Source organism: Emys orbicularis, chromosome 1 (assembly GCF_028017835.1).
Source record: "Emys orbicularis isolate rEmyOrb1 chromosome 1, rEmyOrb1.hap1, whole genome shotgun sequence".
In the NCBI taxonomy this organism is placed as follows: Eukaryota; Metazoa; Chordata; order Testudines; family Emydidae; genus Emys; species Emys orbicularis.
Window position 1 is genome coordinate 124,414,344 of NC_088683.1, and position 23,823 is coordinate 124,438,166.

A 23,823-nucleotide genomic window follows, 5' to 3' on the forward strand; every position below is an offset into this window, starting at 1 on the left:
TCAACTGTTATTTCAGCAGCCTCCTCAAGTCCAGGGATCTGCAACAGAGAAGAGGATGGGTGGAGATATATCCCTGGCCCCGCCAATTCTGTGGGCAACCTGCAGAAGGGTTAATGCAGCATAGGCCATATTCACGTTACCACGGAGACCCTTCTGTGCCAGGAAATCCCTTTCAAGGCATGGTGATTCTGGCAGGCTGGCGCCATTGAAGCCACGTTACAGCTATGTCTACACTGCACACCACTGGCAACGGTGTGTAGGATATGTGTAGCTACACACCTCAGTGAAAAGCAGGCTGTGTCCACACTGCATTATGTAGCTACTTGTGTCAGTGAAAGGCTCTGGCAGGAGGGAGGCAGTGGGGAAAGGCTCTGAGAGCTCCCCCCTGCTACAGCCTTTCACTGTGGCAAGGAAAGGCTCTGGCAGAGAGGAAGCAGCGTGGAAAGGCTCAGCAGCAGGGAACTGCCAGAGCCTTTTCCTGCTGCTGGAGTATTTCCATGTGGCAGGGAAAGGCTCCTGCAGTGGGAAAATGCTCCAGAAACAGGGAGCTGCCAGAGCCTTTCCCCGCTGCAGGAGCATTTCACTTCTGAAGCAGCAGTGTAGATGTGAGAGGCACTGCTTGGGCATGTAGAGGGTCGTGTTGGGTACATACCCAGGTATATATACCACAGGGTTCAGGCATGTCTTTATTCTACTCACCTAAGCAGTGTCTTATTGTCTACACTGCTATTTATGCCCATCTAGGGGGGCATATAGTCTATGTACTGTACATGCTGCTGAAAGGAGTGTGCAGTGTAGAGGTGAATTAGGGATGGGTACAGGCATGTGTCTGGCCTGGGAGCTAGACACGCAGCCTCCACAATTTTATAACAGTGAGAGTAATTAACCGTTGGAACCATTTATCTAGGGTTGTGGTGGATTCTACATCACTGACAATTTTTAAATCAAGAGTGGGTATTTTTCTACAAGATCTATTCTAGGAATACTTTGGGGAAGTTCTATGGCCTGTGTTATACAGGAGGTCAGACTAGATCAAGGGTTCTCAAACTGGGGGTTGGGACCCCTCAAGCGGTCGTAAGTTTATTACGGGGGGGTTGCGAGCTGTCAGCCTCCACCCCAAACCCTGCTTTGCCTCGTCTCCAGCATTTATAATGGTGTTAAATATATAAAAAAGTGTTTTTAATTTATAAGGGGGGGGTCACACTCAGAGGCTTCCTATGTGAAAGGGGTCCCCAGTACAAAAGTTTGAGAACCACTGGACTAGATGATCACAATGATCCCTTCTGGCCTTGAAACCTATGAATATAGCAAAAGTTAATGCCTCGGTAAGGTAATTGTATGTTGATTTCCTCTCCATATTCGATATCCAGAACCTGGACATTATGTAGCGTTTATTGTGTGAGTGTTTACTCGCTAATTTTAAGTGTAAATGATTCAGTAACATATAGACCCTGGAAGTTGCTTTTCAGGCAGTTTATCACATCATTGTACGTGGTAATGTTGTTTTGAAGGATACAGACAGCACAGCAGTATTTTATTCTATCACTTTTTTATTTTTACAAGAGTTGGGATAAAATAGGCTTTTGGAAATCCTATAACTTTTTTCTATCCAGGAAAAAAAAAATTCTTTCTAAAATTTTAATACTTTCTTCTATTGCAGACTTTTCTATCAGCACCTGTTCTTTCTGTCTGCTTCATTTCTCCGTGTAATTTACACCTCGAACTGTAACTCTTGCTCAGGATCTAGGAAGTAGAATATCTGTATATTTATATCTAGGCACGAAGCTAAATTCAGCTTTCAGATGTAGGTGCTTGGGGTTTTCAGTAACTTCAGGGAGAGCTGCATTCATCCCAGGGCAGCACTAGTCCATATACTGTAAAAATAATTGTGTATATTAAAAATATACCATGTGTGGCACAAAGTATTTGTAAAGAGGAATCTGAATAAGCTCTTAATTAACTCAGTTTTAGAGGGTTAAAAATATGCAATAAATGTGGTCTCGCTCTCGGTCACCTAATTTGGCCCATCCTAATATTAGTCCTCAGAGTTTCCTCATTCTTCATTCTGTGGTCCCAGTTTTCAGACCCTGCAGGGGTACCTCTTTCAGTGCAGTTGAATAGACTGTCAGATTTCAGCCCTAGCCAAGCAGCACGTTTGTATATGAGTCAGAGATCATGTTGGTATTACTCAGATGGTCAGAGAGAATGCCTTTTAGTAGGGTCTTACAGTTCTCAAAACAGTCCAATTTGCATTGTAGATGATCCAGCTCAAGCCACCTCTGACTATGAAACCAACAACAGTGACAGCAGTGATATTGTACAAAATGACGACGAGACAGATTGCTCTAAAGAACAGATGCGGAAGGGATCTGTCTGCAGAACATACGCGCCTGAGACTATCATGTTGCACCCTTTAATACCACCCGAGGTAGTTCACGATTGCTTTAAATAATGCTTTCATACTTTATTCGAATACACCTCAAGACACTGGGGAAAGAATGATGCAGTCTAAAGATCCTGGACAAGATTTTCCAAAATAATTGCATAAATTCGGGTCATGTCCACATTTATGTATCTTTTACTAGGTGACCTGATTTTCTAAAGCACTAAGCACCCATTCAAATCAGTGGGAGCTGTTGAGTGCTTAGCATTTTTGAAAATTAAGCCACCTATTTTGATACCTAAATATGGATTTAGGATTCTAACTTTAAGTACACATTTTTGAAAATTTTGCTTGTCAGGTATGGAAATAATCTTGTGTATGTTACCAGTACAATGTGTACAGTCTTTCTGATTAGCCATGTAAACACTTTAATGGCCTAGTAAACCTTGTAACCTTGTTTAGCATATACAGTGGTCACCATTAAAAAATTAACATTGGCCAAAGGGTACTACACAATTATTATAGTTATTTCCTGTACTAAATATAGGGAAAGACATTTGTACCTCATATACCATATACTCTGAGACTAATGTTGGTATATGCTGATGTTTCATAGGACCACTGTAGTGAGTTGTAAGTTTGGTTCAAACGAGCAAGAAAATGTTTAATCAAATTTTTAAAGCCCCTTAAATCTGTGCAATTAGACTAAAAAACTCTCACAAGAACAACATTTCTAGCAATCTCTGCTTCTGGTCAGAGCTGGATATGCCAGAAGAAGAGATTTTTCTGGAGGTTTTTTGGTTCTTTTGTTTCCACTTCCGGTCATTACTTGAAAATGAAGAGCTGTGAGAGAGTAAAGGGTAGGAGGCAGGGAAAGGGTGAGACTTCTTTCAGATTTCAAAAAAGGTTTCTTTTCAGTGTGTCTCTCTGAGTGGAACAAGGGAAGGGTTCTTATTTTATTATCTCTGAATATGTTACTTACACATTTCTATTCACTGTAAGACTAGCTTGGAATTTGTTGCCTGAATCCTGTTGTTAGTCTCTAGCAGTCCACAATATGGAAGTAACAAATGAATATGTTTTCTTCTGCCCAATGCAAGTTTTACAATAAAAGTGAATGACCTCTTTGTAGCTGTAATAATCAGACACTGATCTTTCATTTCCAGGATTACCTATCAATTCCAGTTTAACAACAATTATAAAGTAGAAGGGCTAAATTAAGATATGGTGGAAACAAGCGTAACTCCATTGTATTCAATGAGATGGCACCTGCTTACGTCAGTGGTTAATTTTGGCCCTAGATTTGTAGCACTTTTACCTCTTTAGTTTGACTTTTCATAAGTCTGTGATCTATCAGAATTCTCTCTTCTAATTCTTGGTGCAGGACAAACCTATCCTTGCCCCAGAGCCTCTTGTCATGGACAACTTGGACTCTCTTATGGATCAGCTAAACAATTGGAACTTCCCAGTCTTTGATTTGGTGGAAAAAATAGGAAAGAAATGCGGTCGGATCCTCAGCCAGGTAAGAAGCATGTTTTGTACAGGCAGGTTGGATGTACTGTGTGTACATAGACTGATACAGACTAAAATAGAGCTTTAAAAATGTGATGGGCCCTGTAAGTTACAGCAGCATAGGAACTGGGAAATCCTGCCATACAGTTCCATGATAGCAGCAGCTGAGCTAATTCCACAAATCCATTACCATTAAAAGGTCTCCTTCTACTTCCTTCTCCCCCAATCTTGTCTCTTAAAAGAATTGTAAATGCATATTGGCCCACTGTACCTTCAACTATGACTCGAAAAGCTGCTGCTGCTGCCACCATCTTCAGGTTGCTGTCTTGTGGGATTTTGCATTGAGTCCATCACATGAGGCATAGAGGGCCACAAAGAGACAGCTGACCCAAAAGAGTAGGTATGGTCTTCTCTTACATTGCAAATCCTAGTCAAACCGTACATGAGACCAAGATTCATGGAAAAAATCTGGTTCTACTGTCTTGCCCCTGTACCTCACTTTTAAAGAGTCAACATGTTGGCAGTAAATACTTCTGCTCCACCTAATAAAGATCTGAATCAGGTGTAACCTGCTAAGGTTCCTTTTTAACTGCCAACTTTTCATTTGTTCCTCCAAGTAGAATGAAGGTGCTGACACAACCTTTATTTACACAGTACAATTGACACCCCTATAATCATCATCACTTTCCTGGCCAAGCTTTCTTCTCTGTCGTTCACCTCTTGATGGCACAGAGACAAACTGGCCATTTTCTCTTGTAGTGGGATAATGGTTTAGTCAACAGGGGAAGTGTATAATGTATATTCAGGACACAAACCCAAAACAAATTGGGTTTCGACTGATATAGTATCTCTTTACAAAGTAGTATGTGCGGGAGGCTACTGGAAAGCAGTGAACGTGTTAATCAAGTTTAACTGTCTCACATTATACACGCAGAGGTTAAGGTGCTAACCAGCCCTCAGTGTAACAAACGCCAATTAATGCTAAATCAAGTCCTGGTCCCTTGGTTGCTGATGATTATTCAGCTGCATACAGCTAATTCAAAAGCCAACCAGGAAAGATGATTGATTAAATTCAGAGTGACATTAGGATTTACTCTGTGAGCTATTTCCTTGTCAGCAACCCCAGCCTGTACTTCAGCATGTAACAGCTGTGCAAAACCAGCTTGCCAATATTCCGGGTTCCTTCAAGGGTAAGAAGAACGCCTACGCTGTGTATTGGTGATCATTTAGAAGGTCCTACAATTGACAGAATATAGGGAGTAGAATTTTGATTATATATCTTTTTGGAATGTGTTACAACAACAACAAGGCCAATACATACGCACTCTTGCTTTTCACTATATATTATTGCTATTTTTATGTTTGTTTATACGTAAACATTTTCTCTATGAAAAACCCAACAACTGGGATCTAAACAAAATCTTTTGGTTGTGCATATGTATCTGTATAGCACTTCTTATCAGAGAGAGTGTGAAATGACACACTTCCCCCAGCTGTTTTCCCCTGTTGTCCCCACTTCTCTGTAATCACTACCCTCCACCACTGCCTTTTTTTCCCCCTCTTCTGCTTCTACCTGCAGACCTTGAGTGTTCAGAAAACCTGCTTGAAGATGTCATCACTGTCCACACCATGAGTGAATTGTCACCTGCCAAAGCCCAAATAGTGGGACATGGTGAGGGGCAAAGATGCAAAATGAGGGATATGAAAAAATCAATCCGAGGTGCTTCAAAAACTTGGGATTTATTTATTTAGTACAAACAGTTGTATCCTCAACTTCAGGCTTCAGCATTTCTGATATCAATAATTTACATTGACATTAATGTAAATGGGATGACCCAAGCTCAGAGTGGCACAAGATTAAATTTGGGTTTAAAAATGAAGATGTCCCCCACTAATAAGGAAGCAAGGTGACTGAATGAAATGAGCTATTTTTTTTAAAACTGGGAAATAGGTTGACTTTCTGATGTGTAATTTATATCACAGTATGTCTTTAAAGTGGAATGAACAAAGGCAAATAAACGCATCAGTGATTTATTCTCCGCTTTCCACAATTAAATAGTCTCATCTTTTTAAAAAAAAATAGAAAGAAATAAAATTAACAAGAGGAATTAACTATGCATGCCCCACAATCCAAAATTTATGAGGTGGAACAAAGAGGAGTTGACATGTTCCCCCAGGCGGGTGTTCGGCTTAGAAAGCAAATGCTGGCCTAGCATTTTGAAGGCTACTTGAGATGTCTCTTTCTTATTTGTGGAATGTTAAATTGATTTAGCCACTATATAAAAAAGACCCCACACAACTCTGACGATAAAAGCATTCTTGCTAAGTACAATGGAAAGCACTTAAATGCAGCACAGGCAAACCTGTAAACAAAGGGATAGAAAGACCTTCACAGAAAAAAATCTCACTTCAGAATGGAACAGCAAAACTCTCCTATTGAAATTGCAGCTTCACAACAAGCCATAGAGCTACATAATGCCTTAATTTATGCTTATTGCTCTTCTAATCGTAATTCCTGTAGGGAAGAAACCAGTTTGCTTTAGAAAGGAAGGTAGAGTAGGTGAGCTTGGAAAAAAATGTATAGCTTGAAGTGGAAGCATCTCTCCTCTGACCATTATCAAACTGCAAGTGGATTAAAATGATGGGCCTGGGCTCAGATTCTAGGAAAATCTACAGTGTCAAGGTTCTGATTCTGTGTTTCTGTACCTGTAAATAAGGCCCATGGGAAGTGTTTCACAGCTAGCTGAGGCTGGGGGCTATTGGTCACATTGTCATCATCTGTATATTTCTGCACAAAGAAATTAAACAGCCCTATAAAAAGAATGGCATGGGAAATCTCTTCATGGGGAATGTTGTTCGTCATAAGATGGCTTTTGAATGAAAATTAAAAATCACCCATGAATGGAAACATTGGGGATTTGGAGTCAGGGCATTATTAGTGGCAGGCTCTAATCTGTGGAATTCATTACTGCCAGAAACCCTGAACATAACTATATTCAGAAAGCATTGTAGCACCTGCCTGGTTGGCCAAATTTTTGCAGAAGTACTTGTTCGGTTTCCCGTATCTTCTTGTCTCTGATTTATTTTGTCTTGATGCTGATGGGAACCTAGGCTTCTAGGTTCCTATACAGGGGAATGTAAAAGCAGCAGAGTCCTGTGGCACCTTATAGACTAACAGACGTATTGGAGCATGAGCTTTCGAGGGTGAATACCCACTTCTTCGGATGCATGTAGTGGAAATTTCCAGAGGCAGGTATAAATATGCAAGCAAGAGTGAGTCAGGCTAGAGATAACGAGGTTAGTTCAATCAGGGAGGATGAGGCCCTCTTCTAGCAGTTGAGGTGTGAACACCAAGGGAGGAGAAACTGCTTTTGTAGTTGTCTAGCCATTCACAGTCTTTGTTTAATCCTGAGCTGATGGTGTCAAATTTGCAGATGAACTGAAGCTCAGCAGTTTCAGGGGAATGTATTTACTTATTTATTTAGCTGTGCACAGCTACTGTTGTGGTGGGCATTATCCATGTGCCTGTAATAAGTAATACATAGAAGATGGTTATACTGAGCAACATGTGAATAATGAGTTCCCTCTTTGAAAGAAACGTCCATTCAAAATCATTTCACTGGAAGCATTTGTTTTTGTTTTAACAGACGCCAGAAACAGATTTATAAATTATGCATTTAAGCACTACGTTTTTCATAGACGGGGGAAGGGGGAGACAGCAGGGAGGGGAGAGGGAAGTAACATCACTTGCCAAACAAAGGACATGTGTTGAAATTTATTTATTCCTAAGAATAAAAAGTGTACTGAGCATACTGGCAGTATGGCACATACAGCTGTTTTCTAACTAGGAAGCCATATGCAGTAGGGACCAATGGTTATGGTAATGTGTGATCAATAGCGCTAAGCCAGACCATAAGAATCTGACCTGATCTTCAGCTTGATGAACTGCCCCTAAACCCCAAACACAAGCAGAAGATAGGAAGAAAGGAGAAGGTGTTGCTTAGTAAGCCAGGGTGTGATTGTCCATCAGGTGATGTATACTCCTGAGATATGGCAACATTTGCCATGGGAGGAAAAAAGTCAAAAATAAGTTTATAATAAAGAGTACATAACAACTAAAACAGCAATACTTATTTTGCCAAAGTATCCAGATTTTCTGATGCCCAAGAAGCTATAAGTACCAGGAAACAAATGTCCCTTTGCCTCGTTCTTTCATTCTTTCTTGTGTCTGAATGCCTTGCTTGGCGGCTTATCCTTCTTGGTGCCTGGAAGAGCAGACCATTTCTCTCCAAATAAGCTGTTGGGAACTGGATACCATTCACTTCCACCCCTTGCCAGTCCAGTCAACTTCTTCAGAATTATTTTGAAACCTTCCCCCCTGACCTAAATCAATGCTGGAAATTCAGAGGGGAAAAAAATAACCTCCTTTTAAGGCATGCAGTTTGTAAAAATACCTGCCTAACAGTTGTATGAATCAATATGATTAAAATCTGCAGAATAATATTCTACCATTCCTCTTTTCCCACAGGGGTATGTTCCAGGGCAGTAAGATACAATGAACTAGACAGACAGTAGCAACTAGTGTCTTTTCTTTCCTGTTTTTTGTTCCTTTCACCTTCCATGGCTCAGTGATCTAAGACTAAGGTTTGAAATACCTCGTTTCCTCGTAGCTGCAAGTTTGAATCCTGGCTGGGTCAACTCAGCCATGATCCAAGAGAGGCAAATGGAGTTCCATGCTGTGTTTGGAAGTCCTGGGCCCTGCTGGTCAAGCTGCCTGCACACTTCAGTTCTGGCTGCTACCATAGGGCATAAAGAGACAATGTGGGTGAGGTAATATATTTTATTGGACCAACTTCTGTTGATGAGAGAGACAAATTTCTGAGATAAACAGAGCTTTTCTTCAGGTCTGGGAAAGGTACTAAGAGTGTCACAGTTAAATTCAAGGTTGAACAGATACTTTAGCGTAAGTAGTTAGCACAATTCCCAGACCTGAAGAAGAGCTCTGTGTAGCTCAGAAGCTTGCCCCTCTCATCAACAGAAGTTGATCCAATAAAAGATATTACCTCAGCCACATTGTCCCTCTAATAGCTTGGGACCAACAGGGCTACAACAACATTGCATACCATAGGGCATAGGTAGAGGTAGCCTGTTGCTCCCCCTTATAGGGTTTTGCCTAGCTTATATATGCAATGTATAGACCGACTGGCTATGCATCTGGCCTAACCATAATCCTCCTCTCTTTAGAGAGCTGCAGAGGCCTGTCCTGAGCAATGTTCGCTCTAATTTTTTCCATCCATGTGCAGAATAAATTTTGTTATGTGCACCGAGGTAAGGCACAGATGTGCACCACCAGTAGAAACAAAAAACCTAGATATAGAATCATAGAACTGGAAGGGGCTAAGAGAGGTCATCTAGTCCAGTCCCCTGCACTCGTGGCAGGACTAATTACACTGCTCTACAGCCAAAATGCTTCTGAAATAAATGTAGTCAAACTTTACTAATTCTGGGTCACTGAGAACGAAAATGATGCTTAAAATTGTTGATTGGCTCTAGTTTTCAAGATATGCTATTGGGTCAGTATATACGACCCTTGACTTGGGAATGGCGGAGGATAAGTGAGTTATAAAGGGAAGGGATCTCAATTTTTAACCAGAAATGACTAAAATACATCTTTGACTGGATCTATGAATAAATCTATGACTGGGTTTGGACAGTACTTGCTTTTTAGGCAAAACAATGAATGATGCAATCTGAAGCTGGTATTGCGTCATACATGATATGAATTGCATCATGTTATTCCTAGAAGTCATGGATGATGCAATCATAACGAAGCTTACATCACTCTGCTGAACAAATTGCCCTATATCAGCTCTAGAAATCATACAGTGTCGTGCTCTCTTATTTGTCAGTGTTTGCTTTTGCAAAGGGACACATTTCTGTTTAGCCAAAGTGAGCAGAGATGCCTCGTACTTGTGTGAACAGTGCAGATAACTTCTGCTATGTTTGTGGTGAAGTGACTTTTGCATCACAAAAGCGCAGTATAACCTCTATGGTTAAGAAAGCCTATCACCTTTATTTTGGCTGCAAAATTGGAGCTCAGGACAAGAGGTGGGCCCCACACATATGCTGCAACACTTGTGCAACAAATCTTCGCCAGTGGTTGAACAGGAAAAGGAAATCTATGCCTTTTGCAGTGCCAATGATTTGGAGAGAGCCAACAGATCATACCAGCAATTGTTACTTCTGCATGGTGCCTCCAGTTGGGAAAGGTGTGTCAAAGAAGAAAAAGTGGACTGTGCATTATCCAAACATTCCATCAGCTATACACCCAGTACCCCACGGAGAAGGACTGCCGGTTCCTGATGCACCAGAATCATTCTCACTTGAGTCAGACGAGGAAGAGGATGAAACTTCTGGTCCTGAACCATCAATGTCACAGGACCCACATTTTCTCCCATCCTCCTCCTCTGAACCACACCTCATAACACAAGGTGAACTGAATGACCTTGTCAGGGATTTGGAACTACCCAAGAGTAAGGCAGAGCTGCTGGGCTCCAGACTACAGCAGTGGAATCTCCTGGCAGGTGATGTTAGGGTTTCCATGTTCCGTGACCGTGAAAAGGATCTTGTCCCATTCTTCTTCATGGAAGGTGATCTTGTAGCCTGCAACAACATCGATGGTGTGATGGCAGCCCTCAACATCGTTCACGATCCAGATGAGTGGAGACTCTTCATTGATTCATCGAAGACGAGTCTTAAAGCTGTTTTACTGCATAATGGCAATGTTTTGCCATCAATTCCAGTTGGTCATGCAGTCCATATGAAGGAAACCTATGACAACATGAAACAACTTTTGAGGTGCATAAACTATGACCAACATCAGTGGCAGCTTTGTGGCGATTTGAAGGTTGTTGCTCTCTTGCTTGGTCTGCAGACTGGATACACAAAGTACTGCTGTTTTCTCTGCGAATGGGATAGTCGTGCAAGAGATTCCCACTACATCAAGAAAGATTGGCCACTCTGACAGTTATTGGAGCCTCGGAGGAAAAGTGTTCAGCATCCACCACTTGTTGAATCAAGGAAGATTTTGTTACCACCCTTACACATCAAGCTGGGTCTGATGAAGAACTTTGTCAAGGCCATTGACAAAACACAAGCAGCTTTCAAGTACCTCCGTGGAAAATTTCCAAGGTTAAGTGAAGCTAAGATAAAGGAAGGTGTCTTTCTTGGTCCTCAGATTCGTGAACTTCTTCAAGATGATGCATTTGACCATGCACTGCGTGGCAAGGAAAAGACGGCATGGAAAGCCTTCCAGTTAGTGGCAATAAATTTTCTCGGAAACAACAAGGCAGACAACTACAGGTTGTTGGTGGAAAACCTCCTCAAGGCATACAAAAGCCTTGGTTGCAACATGTCACTAAAGATACATTTTTTGCACTCTCATCTAGATTTTTTTTCCACCGAACTGCGGAGCAGTGAGCGACGAGCACGGCGAGCGATTTCACCAGGACATTGCAACAATGGAGAAATGCTATCAGGGCAAATGGAGCCCATCAATGCTTGCAGACTATTGCTGGACAGTGACAAGAGATGCTCCATTTAATGAATACAAGAGACAAGCCAAGAAGCGCCGAGTAGACACTGAATAGGACTAAACTATGTACAGAATAGTTTTTTGCCTTTTGTTTCATAATAAATTTTATTTATATAACCCTTTTGCTGATTTTTAAAGTGTTACATAAACAGGACAGGTGAAATATTATCATGTAAAGCAACCATAAACACATGAAAAGACCTAGGTTTACAATTTATGATTAAAACTCTACTATCTACACAATATACATAGACATAAAATGTAAAAACTTAAATATCTTAGAAACAGTAGCCAATCAGTTGTTTTAATTGTCATATTTGAATTCAGCACATCAAAATACATAATAAATAGCACATTTTATCTCTGAAGCAGACGACTTCTCAAAAATTGTAGACCAGTGTTATCTAAACTATTCCTGGCAGGTGTTTGTCTAACCTGCTCTTAAAAAATCTCCAATGATAGAGATGCCACAACATCCGTAGGCAATTTATTCCAGTGCTTAACCACCCTGACAGTTAGGAAGTTTTTCCTAATGTCCAACCTAAACCTCCCTTGCTGCAATTTAAGCCCATTGCTTCTTGTCAGAGGGTAAGAAAAACAATTTTTCTTCCTCCTCCTTGTAACAGCCTTTTACATACTTGAAAACTCTTATCATGTTCCCTCTCAGTCTTCTCTTTTCCAGACTAAACACACCCAGTTTTTTCAATCTGCCCTCATAGGTCCTGTTTTCTAGACCTTTAATCATTTTGTTACTCTTCTCTGGACTCTCTCCAGTTTGTCCACATTCTTCCTGAAATGTGGCACCCAGAACTGGATACAATACTCCAGTTGAGGCCTAATCAGAGCGGAGTAGAGCAGAATTACTTCTCGTGTCTTGCTTACAACTCTCCTGTTAATACATCCGAGAATGATATTTGCTTTTTTTCCCAAAAGCATTACACTGTTGACTCATATTTAGCTTGTGGTCCACTATGACCCCCAGATCCCTTTCCTCAGTACTCCTTCCTAGGCAGTCATGTCCCATTTTGTATATGTGCAACTGATTGTTCCTTCCTAAATGGAGTACTTTGCATTTGTCCATATTGAATTTCATCTTATTTACTTCAGACCATTTCTCCAGTTTGTCCAGATCATTTTGAATTTTAATCCTATCCTTCAAAGCATTTGCAACCCCTCCCAGCTTGGTATTAATATATATTAATATATACTTTTTAAAAAGTTACCATAGGGATAATTACTCCAGCCAGGACAGGTTAGGCATTTTAGAACTCACTACTCAAATAATTAAATGTAAGTGTAAGAGAGAAATAAAAATTATCAAATGCATAGACTAGTCAAAAAGTTAAAATAACACACTTTGAAAGAATAAAATTATAGAGAATATATGTGCATTGCAGGAAGTACGAAGAAGTAACAACAACAATAATACAAGTATGTGTTGGGAGGTGAGTGTGAAAGACTGTGTGTGTGTGTGTGTGTGTGTGTGTGTTGGCTGCTGGGGAAGTTTCTGAGACACCATGTGCTGTCTCTTTAAGGCACTCACTGAAAGCTCTCCTGCTCCTGAGTACCCTACCTCTGCGGAGATAGGGTCCATGGACGGGGGGGGGGGGGGGGGGGAAATAGGCACCAACTTTCCTCGGCGCTGGTGGGTGCTCGCACCCCCCCGCCCCGACTCCACCCTTTCCCTGCCCCGCCCCCATTCCAACTCCTTCCCCAAAGTCCCCACCCCAACTCTGCCCCCCTCCCTGCCCCTATTGGACCCCTTCCCCAAATCCCCGCCCCAGCCCCGCCTCTTCCCCGAGCGCGCCATGTTCCCCCTCCCTCCCAGCCACGTGAAACAGCTGTTTCGTGGCACAAGCGCTGGGAGCTAGGGGGGAAAAGCAGGCATGCGGCGCACTCAGAGGAGGAGGCAGAGCAGAGGTGGAGGTGAGCTGGGCGGGAGGGTGGGAGGGCAGGCGGGGAGCTGCCGGTGGGTGCTGAGCACCCACCAATTTTTCCCCGTGAGTGCTCCAGCCCCGGAGCACCCATGGAGTCGGCACCTATGGTGGGAGGCGGGGGGGAGAGACAGAGTGTGTGTGTGTGTGTGTGTGTGAGAGAGACTGTGCACTGTCTCTTTAAGGCACTCACTCACCACCCGGACCGCAGCAGCTCTCTCCTGCTCCGAGTCCTGAGCCCTGTCCCCTCTCCCCTGCTCTGCGGAGATGGGATACAGGGGCGGGGGGGGACACCCTGACATTAGCACTCCCCTCACACACACACACCCCATTCTGCACTGCCAGCAGGAGGGTCCTGGGAGCAGCTAGAGGAGCAATGTGGCTGCAAAGTAGCGTCAGGAGGGGCACCTGAACACACGCTGCCGGGTGTGCCCGGCTCTGCTAATCAAGTGCGCGGCACTTGAATCATTCCTGGGTGACCGCACAGCTTAGAGGGAACACTGGTCCTGAGTAATTTCTTTGGAGCACACACAGAGCTGGAGAAACCTCCTGTGTCAGTTTTCATCTGCTGCTGACCCCAGTGCAGCTTACTATATTTAAGATGCTATGGGGCCTTTTCTGCATACATAAGCCTCATGGGATTTTGGTAATTTTTTTGTAAAGCACTTGGGTTTCCTTAAGGATTAAATGCACAGGGTAACATTTTCAAAAGTGCAAGTGAATGGGCCTAATGCTCTTATGTGCCTGAGTCACTTTTGAAAAGAATCAGGTTCCTAAATCACGTAGGTACCGTTGAAATTTTTACCCAGAGAATACATGTAAAATGTCATCCTTTCTTTCCATTTCCATTCTCTTTCTTATGGGTGCACCACAGAGGAGGAAGATGTTGAGGGAAATAAAAGTAAGGAGGCATTAGGTATGGGGTAGGTAGAAGAAAACTAGGGAGCGATCGATAGGGTAGGGAACTAGAGAACAATAGAACGGTGAGAGAGAGCAATATAGGTAAAGAGGGGGTTGAATAGTTAATGACCTATCACCAGACTAGCTTCTTAGTGTGGCTTTCTTATGTTGTCTGGTTAGAGAATGAGGGGTTCATTCCTTCCGCAATGTAGAGAAGAGTAATCTCTTTTTTCGCCTTTCTCTTCCTGTCCCCAGTGGCAATCAGAGATTTTAAGAAGCCTGTTTTCTGTTCAGGGCAGACATGCCTAATCCTGACAGGCGCCTGGAACTCATGCACTAACACTTGCCCTGAGCCCATCACATCACCCACACTCCTACTGCCTACAGTTAGCCTCCAGAACTGAGATGCATAGGGATTTTCCATTACCAATCTCCAGTTGCCATTGAAGCTCAGGCTACAGAAATGGCTAAGAATTTCTCTAGGAGCACTCTTTTCCATATTTGGTGTCCTCAGGTTTTTAAAATCCTATAACTGAAGAAAGACTTTTCTCCCTCTTTTGATGGTTCTGCTATATATTTTTGTCTTGTTCGGACTCTGAGTTCTAAGAGGGATAGTCCAATACTTAAAGTACTGATCTCTGCACTGGAATAGCTCTATTTCAAGCAGCTCTGATGTGTCCTTTACAGCAGTATTGCTAGCAGCTTCTGTGGCTTTGGCTTTCATTGGCATCGCCACGCCGACACTGACCAGCATTACCACCACCTTTCTGGGTACTAATATTGAACATGGTACTCTTGGCACCCTATATCATTCAAAAAGAAGCCGGTCAGTGCAGAGGTGCTACCACCAGAAGCACAAGTGGCAGACACTTGATAACTGAGAGATCCCTTGGGTACGTCTATACTTACCTGCTGGTTCGGCGGCAAGCAATCGATCTTCTGGGATCGATTTATCGCGTCTTGTCTAGACGCGATAAGTCGATCCCGGAAGTGCTCGCCGTCGATGCCGGTAATCCTTCTCCGCGAGAGGAGTAGGCAGAGTCGACGGGGGAGCCTGCCTGCCACGTGTGGACCCGCGGTAAGTACCTTTAAGTTCGAACTAAGATACTTCGACTTCAGCTACGTTATTCACGAAGTTGCGTATCTTAGTCCGAACTGGGGGCTTAGTGAGGACCAGCCCCTTGTGTGTGGAGTCAGAAACTACATTTGTGCACTCTCAGCTGCACCCCCCTTCGCCTGGTCCTCCTTTCTCATTTTTGCTAGAATCGTTCAGAATTAGTTCACACAGAAATTCTGCTTGATAAGAAATTCCTAGTAAAAAAACTTGAAGAGAGCTCAGATTGTAAATCCATATCAGTTACTTTAAAATAATTGTAATTCTCTGCGATGGCCAGATATTCAGCACACCACTGAGTTCACATGCAGGGTGCTTGTCACTCAGTGTTCAATACCTCTTGGAAGGTCTGAGACAAGAGCCATTAGCTGCTGCAGGTGGATGAGTTACCAGCTATGTTGGGCCCTGGGTGGGGGGCAAATTGGGCAGGGGAAGCTAGAGGAAGCCCCCCTAGTGGATGGGTTTGGGACAGACTCATGGCTGGCAGCACTGAGTTCAATGGGAAGGCCAGATATTCAGAGTTTCAGTTTGTTAAAACTTGGGTACACCACACCCATCAGTGTAGATTATGGATCCCAATTCATACACATGATATGCTGAAATACGCAGCAGTTGATAGACAGCAGTTTAATTTAGGTTCAGTTGTGCTATGTTGAAACAAAGGCCAGTATGATTTTGGAACTGCATATGCAGAGTGTAGTATACGGTGGAACTGGGAGACAGTGGTCTCTCCTTGATACAGCTCTGGTGAGACCACACAAAGAATGCAGTATTTGGTTCTGGGCACCTCTTGACAAGAACAATTAATGAAGTGCTGGAGAGGCTAATTTCAAAAGGAAAGTTGGAAGAACTTAACATAGTCATTTCATTAGGTCCCATTGCACTTTGTATAAAGTTGAAATTTGTTGTTGCTTTCAAGCCCCTACATCATATGATAGCTGCTGTCTGCCTCGCTGACCTGGTCTCCTATTATAGTCCCCCATCAACTTCTTCACTCCACCACTGCTACCAGCTTGAATACCCTGCTTGACTCCTCTTCTAAAATTCTCTGTAAGAATGCCCTCTGGATGTCTTCTCTACTGAAAATTCCTTCCCTTCAGTCATATCCCTCCTGAAAACTCACTTCTGTCATTTCACCTACAAGGTTTAAAAAAAAAAAAAGTGACATGATTTATTCAGCTGACTTTTTATTTGACACCCTTGGCTTCTTCTTTTCCTCTCCCTTCATCTGTTTAAATGATTAGGCAAAGAGCAGAACAATTGTCATTGCATACTCTTTGGGACAGGATATATGGGGCAGATTTGCAGAGATGCTAATTCCTATCAGTCGTTGTAAATCTCCTCCGTGTCTTTGTGCTTTATTATGTTTTTTTGTGAGGCACCTAGCACATTTTGTAGCACTTAAAACTGATGATATCTAGGCTGGCTAAATGTCACCAGAAAGGAATATAACCAGGTACAAGTATTGGAAGAGGGTAATCATCAGAGAAGGAGAAAAGTTGCTTAGAACAATCAGAGAGTACAAAGAAGAGGAACATTTTGGTGAACAATTTCTAAACAACCTGTTTGACTGTGTAACTGTGTCTCAGCAGACGTACTGGTAGCTTCCCCACATGAACTAGACCAGATGATTCACGTGAGAAAATGCATTAGGGAACAATCCTATATTGAATAGGGATAGACCAGGTGACTTTATAGGATCAGCTTTTACGATGTCTTTTTTGGTCTACTTAGCAGCGTGGTTGTTTTCCTTTTCCAGGTATCATACAGGCTTTTTGAAGACATGGGGCTGTTTGAAGCCTTTAAAATTCCTGAGAGGGAGTTCATGAATTACTTTCATGCCTTGGAGTGTGGATACCGAGAGATACCTTGTAAGTAAAACTCCAGGTTAAATAAGAGTCTCTTGCTCAGACGTCTTTGACTTTTGACATGTTCAGTAATTATTTTTTATACATTCTTTACTCTCCCTAATCACCACAGCCATTTCTTCTTTCAAGGGCTGCATTTTGTCTCCTACCTCTTGACTAAATGCATAAGAGTAGTAGTCCTCTTTTGGTATACAGGATGTGATGTACGCAAAGCTTTGTGCATTGTTAATAGTATCCCACAATTTTGTCAATACACGCAACACTGCTAAGCTAATTGCCTCTTATGCAGAGGCTCTTCCTTAATTCTGCCCTCACGTTTCTGTCTGTTTGGCTTTTATGGGTTTTTTTTAGTATTATTATTTTACTTCATAGAAAACTCTGTGTAAATCTCGGGTAGTAAGATGGCTCCCATTTTGAAAGTTTATAGGTATCAGGGGACTGTTCTCTCTAGCCGTGCTTGTTATTGGTTGGTGGTATTGTCAGTCTTATCTGGAGATTGTTGGAATGGTTGCCTGCCCCCCACTCCCCCTCAGGAGAGTTGAGTTAGAGATGTGCACACTGTGATATGCTTCCACACAAAAGATGCTATAGAACAGTGATTTTAAACCTGTGGTCCCGGATTCCTGGCATAACTTTCAGCAGATATCCCAGCTCTTCTATGCTAGCTAGCTATGGATTCAGAAGCAAGTATACACCCATATATAGCTATATGATTTACTGTAGAGATACATATTATATAGAAAATGAATGTTATTGAGGTACATTTACTGGATATATCTGTATAGAAATATATAATCTATATTTTTCAGGTTCCTAGGACTCTGTCCCAGAATTTTATTATCTTTGCCAAAGAAATACAACATTTAAGTTCCCCCATTTTTGAAGGGCCTTTTATCTACGTGTTGCATTGTTGGAGATTGATACCAGAGCTGAATAAAATCTATATAAGGGCTTGTGTTTGTTGTGGTGTTAGCTCAAGATGTAACTCTAGTGTTGTCCTTAGTCTGATTCCCATCCCCACACACAAATCTCTAGCTCAACTTAAGTGGTTCTTTGCTTTAAACTTGAGCTAGCTGGCCTGTCAGGGGTGTATGGATTGAAGCTCAAGGGCTGCTGATGCTCAAGCTAGTGATGCAGCCGAGATGCAGCTACAGGCAACAACTTGAGTTAGCACAGCTGGTCAGATGCTAATCCAATCACCGCGTAGCCGGAGTGTTGTTTCAAGATGTGGCTGCTCTCACTCAAGCTAGGCTAGTGGAATAACTCAAGCTAATCGTTGCAGTGAAGACAAGCTCTTATGGTTAGAAACTCGGAGAAATCCTGGCCACCGTGACGTGAATGGGAGTCTTTCCATTGATTTTAGAGGAACCAGTATTTTACCCTTTGTATTGACCAGATGATACTTGCATAACAAAAGGCCGGGGAAGTAGAAAGGAGCAGGGCTCTCATTCCTATGCCAAAAGCTCCCTCTCTTCTCTCTTGCCTGGGGGAGTAGTTCTCCCCCATGGCTTCCCCTCTTCCTGCATGGTGTATAAAAGCTCCCCCTACAGTAGCAACCTAGTAGTAAAAGGAAAGCTGAAAACTTACAGAATTGTAAAATAAGCGGGGGTCCTCAGATCTTGTAATGTCTGTTGGTTTTTTGCTGTTCCTTGAACTGAAACTCCCTAGAAGTTCCCCGTTGTATCCAGTAGATGGTGCTGTGTGCCCTCTGATAGAAAGAATCTGCATGTTTAATAACAGTGTCATCGATTGCCTTGATTTGTATCATAGATCACAACAGAATTCATGCGACTGATGTTCTACATGCTGTTTGGTACCTTACTACTCAGCCTATCCCAGGACTCTCAACTGTGATTAACGACCATGGGTCAGCAAGTGATTCAGGTATTCTTTTTAATATACTGTTCTTTTAAGACATGGGTTGTGGAATACTGAACGTTTCATTTGCTTTGCTAGACTTTCAAACAATTTCAGCAATATATATTTGATATTTAATGTGTGCTAGAATATTTATTTGTGTGTTGCAACTGTGGTAGACCGATTCTTTCCAGTGGATTTCCATCAACTATACTTAGGGCCCTACCAAATTCATGGCTATGAAAAACACCTCACAGACCGTGAAATCCGGTCTCCCCTGTGAAATCTGGCTGTTGTAGGAGTGTCACAGTATTGCCACCCTTACTTCTACACTACCTTCAGAGCTGGGCAGACAGAGAGTGGCAGCTACTGGCCAGGTGCCCCACTCTGAAGGCAGAGCCACCACCAACAGCAGCACAGAAGTGAGGGTGGCATGATATGGGGGGGGGGGCGGCGGAGGGGGAGTTGTCACTTGGAGGGGGGAGCAAGGCTGGCCTTATAGGTGGGCGACATGGGCAACCACCCAGGGTGCTGTGATCAGAGAAGGCGCCGTGGTGTTTTTCTCTCACTCTCTCACACACACACACACACACACACACACACACACACACACACACACACACACACACACACACACACACACACACACACTGCTGTCCCAAGACCCCTTTAATCCCTGAGCATTGGGCCCAGAGTCGGGGTTGGGCAGTGGTGGGGTTGGGGGCACTCTAGCTGGGGCTTCCAACTGGGCTCCAGCTACTAGGCTTGGCAGAGGAGGGATGGGACTTTCTTTTCCCCTGCACAGGTCAGACACACCTCCGGGAACCTCCCTCAGCTGCAGGAAGCTTCGCGGTTGCTGGCTGAAAACCCAGGTCTGAAGGCAGCACCGCTGCCACCAGCCACACAGAAATAAGGGTGGCAATACCGCGACTCCCCTACAATATCCTTGCAATCCCCCCATGGCCCCCTTTTGGGTCGGGACACCTATGGTTACAACACTGTGAAATTTCAGATTTCAAGATCTGAATCTATGACATTTAAGATGCTTAAAATCCTATGACTGTGAAATTTACCAAAATGAACCACCATGAATTTGGTAGGGTCCTAACTATACTGTAGAAGCACAGCATTTTACACTTAAAAATATGTGAATTCAAGACTTTTGTAAGCTTTGTAGGACCATCTTACTTTTTCATGTTCTTTTTAAGCCCTTTCTTTCTACAAGCCACTTAAGTGATGACACCAGTGGTGTCTGCAAGTTAGCGGAGCTGGTGTGTATTGTTAATTAACACTTGGGATCTTTTGGGTGGAAAGATGTTTTACAAAAAACATTTTTGAAAGACATTCACTCATAAGAATTACCATAGCAGAATAGGCCAGGAGTCTGGCTAGGCCAGGATCTGCCTTTGAAAGTGATCTGTTCCAGAAGTCTCAGACTGTCTCCACTGCCTGAGCTTAAAGACCCAAATCTATTAGCTCAAAGTCTGTAAATGACTCAGAAACCTCTATGTGGTCCAGCCATTGGAGGGAAACAGAGAGCCATGCTATGTAAACATGGATTAGCTAAGAAATGCTGGGCTGTTCATTGATTAATGCCTCACAATTAATTAATTAATTGCACATAAATTTACAGTGTTATGATTAGGCTTGGAAGGTTTGATTTTTACTGGTAAATGTTGGTGAACGTCGATTTCATTGTACACACGCAAACTAATGAAAAAATATTTTCATTGATATTAATCAAAATTACAGGTAGGCAAAGTAAGAAAAATGCTGCTTGAGAACTTATAAGTATTTGATTTAAGGATATTTACTATGTGTATTTTGACATGTGAAGTTGACAGCTTGTGTTTATCAGTTTTATAAAGCTTTAACTTCTTGAATCCAAACATCTACTGTCACTAAATAATTATTGTCTGACTCCCCCGTTATTGCCTGCAAAATTTACATACATAAAAAGAGGAGGAAAATGCTTAAAACCCAGAATTTTGCACAACTGAGAAAATTTAAATTAAAAATTGAAAAAAAATGCTTAAAAATAAATATTGATATTATCCATCAGAATTATAAAAAAATAAACATCCAATTGTGCCAATTCTAGTTAGGGTAACAGTCATTTTTGAGTTGCTGGAACACACACAAAATATCAGAAATCATCGAGTTCAGTATTTCTGCACTGGGATAACAGACCCAATCTGAGATTATTGGTTTTGGTCAAATGTTTTGGGGGGTTTTGTAACACACAGGCACACAATTTTGCTCATGGTCTATATTTTCAATAAGTAATTAATACTCAGTAAGGGACTCTATTTCTGCTCAGATTCTGATAGTGGAATCACTCATGGCCATATGGGATATGTGTTTTCGAAGATGTACACACCTGCAGATGAGAGTTACGGCTGCCTAGCTGGCAACATCCCTGCCCTAGAATTGATGGCGCTTTACGTAGCTGCAGCCATGCATGATTATGATCATCCAGGAAGGACCAATGCCTTTTTGGTTGCAACCAGCGCGCCTCAGGTAAGTCTTGGGCCATGTTTTTAAAGTCTACATAATTGTTAACCCTCCAAAGACTTTTGAGCACAGCTTTTCATTGTCAAGGGTGTTTTGGGCTTGCATCGGGTACTCGCCTGATGTAAACTATGAAATAGTTAGCATTGACTACTGTATTTCTTATTGCACAAACTGTAATTGTTCTACAATATGTTGTGGAGCATGGTACACTTAAACTATGCACAACAGCAGCACCAACAGCACTAAGAATCTCTTTAATTTGGGGCTAAATGGATTTTTTCTATTTAACTTACTGATGGATTTGTTGATTTAAAAAAACATTTGGAGGAAGAGAGGCTACATTTCTGTCAGTTCATATGGAACTCCTAACTTCTGTGCAGTGAATACACTGACTTCATATGTAGTGACACACAGAAAGGTATAATTAAGAGGCATCTTGTTTTTTCATGTTTTTCTGTGTACAGGAGAAGTCAGATTTTGCACCAGCTATTTCTTTGATTGCTCATCCGTAGTAGCATTTGAGCACCTCATAACCAATAATGAATTTATCTTTACTAATTTCTAGTGAGGTAGGGAAGTATTCTTACCTCCTATTTATAGATACAGCACTAATGCAAAAGGACATTAAATGAGTTGCACAAGGTCACACAAGAAGTCTGTGCCTGTGTTGGCCACTAAATTCAGATTTCCTGAACCCAGTCCATTGTCTTAACCAGAAGACCGTCCTTCCATCCTTTACATCCCAAACCACAATGTAGCTTCAGCATACTCTGTAAAAAGGAGCTTATGATTGTTATTTCTGGGAGGAAAGAAGGGTGAGCTAGTGGTTACGGACCTAGACTGTGACTCAGAAAACCTGAGTTCAGTTCTCAGCTGGGACACAGACTTCCTATGTGACCTTAGGCAAGTCATTTGGCCTCACTGTGCCTCAGTTTCCCATCTATAATATGTGGATAGTACTTCTCTACCTCATGAGGATGTTGAGAGGATGAAATCCATTGATGTTTGTGAGGTACTATGCCCGTGTTAGTAGAGAGGAAAGCTCCTCCTGCATTTTGGGACCAGTCTTATTTAATCTTTTTATTACTGACCTGGCACAAAAAGTGGGAATGTGCTAATAAAGTTTGCGGATGACACTAAGCTGGGAGGTATTGCTAATACAGAGAAGAACCGGGATACCATACAGGAAGATCTGGATGACCTTGTAAACTGGAGTAATAGTAATAGGATGAAATTCAATAGTGAAAAATGCAAGGTCGTGCCTCTAGGGATTAATAACAAGAATTTTGGTTATAAATTGGGGACACATCAGTTGGAAGTAACAGAGTAGGAGAAGGACCTCGGAGTATTGGTTGATCACAGGATGACTATGAGCCGCCAATGTGATATGACTGTTAAAAAAGCTAATGTGGTCTTGGGATGCATCAGGCGAGGTATTTCCATTAGAGATAAGGAGGTGTTAGTACCGTTATACAAGGCACTGGTGAGACCTCATCTGGAATATTGTGTGCAGTTCTGGTCTCCCATGTTTAAGAAGGATGAGTTCAAACTGGAACAGGTACAGAGAAGGGCTACTAGGATAATCCGAGGAATGGAAAACTTGTCTTATGAAAGGAGACTCAAAGAGCTTGGCTTGTTTAGCCTAACCAAAAGAAGGCTGAGGGGAGATATGATTGCTCTTTATAAATATATCAGAGGGATAAATATCAGGGAGGGAGAGGAATTATTTAAGCTTAGTACCAACGTGGACACACGAACAAATGGATATAAACTGAACATTAGGAAGTTTAGACTTGAAATTAGACGAAGGTTTCTAACCATTAGAGGAGTGAAGTTCTGGAACAGCCTTCCAAGGGGAGTAGTGGGGGCAAAAGACATATCTAGCTTCAAGACTAAGCTTGATAAGTTTATGGAGGGGATGGTATGATGGAATAGCCTAATTTTGGCAGTTAATTGATCTTTGATTATTAGCAGGTAAATATGCCCAATGGTCTGTGATGGGATGTTAAATGGGGTGGGATCTGAGTTACTACAGAGAATTCTTTCCTGGGTGCTGGCTGGTGAGTCTTGCCCACATGCTCAGGGTTTAACTGATCGCCATATTTGGGGTCGGGAAGGAATTTTCCTCCAGGGCAGATTGGCAGAGG

The 23,823-nt window shown here is 42.3% G+C and overlaps 1 protein-coding gene across 1 annotated transcript in view; it reads left to right on the forward strand.

Moving 5' to 3' along the window:
• PDE3A (phosphodiesterase 3A) overlaps nucleotides 1–23,823 on the forward strand; it is a 373,127-nt gene that overhangs the window by 335,465 nt on the left and 13,839 nt on the right. The window contains exons 8-12 of the mRNA XM_065417047.1: nucleotides 2,259–2,428; nucleotides 3,768–3,905; nucleotides 17,197–17,308; nucleotides 19,076–19,189; nucleotides 21,483–21,682. Coding sequence (XP_065273119.1) covers nucleotides 2,259–2,428; nucleotides 3,768–3,905; nucleotides 17,197–17,308; nucleotides 19,076–19,189; nucleotides 21,483–21,682 — 734 coding nt within the window. The remainder of the gene's footprint in view (nucleotides 1–2,258; nucleotides 2,429–3,767; nucleotides 3,906–17,196; nucleotides 17,309–19,075; nucleotides 19,190–21,482; nucleotides 21,683–23,823) is intronic.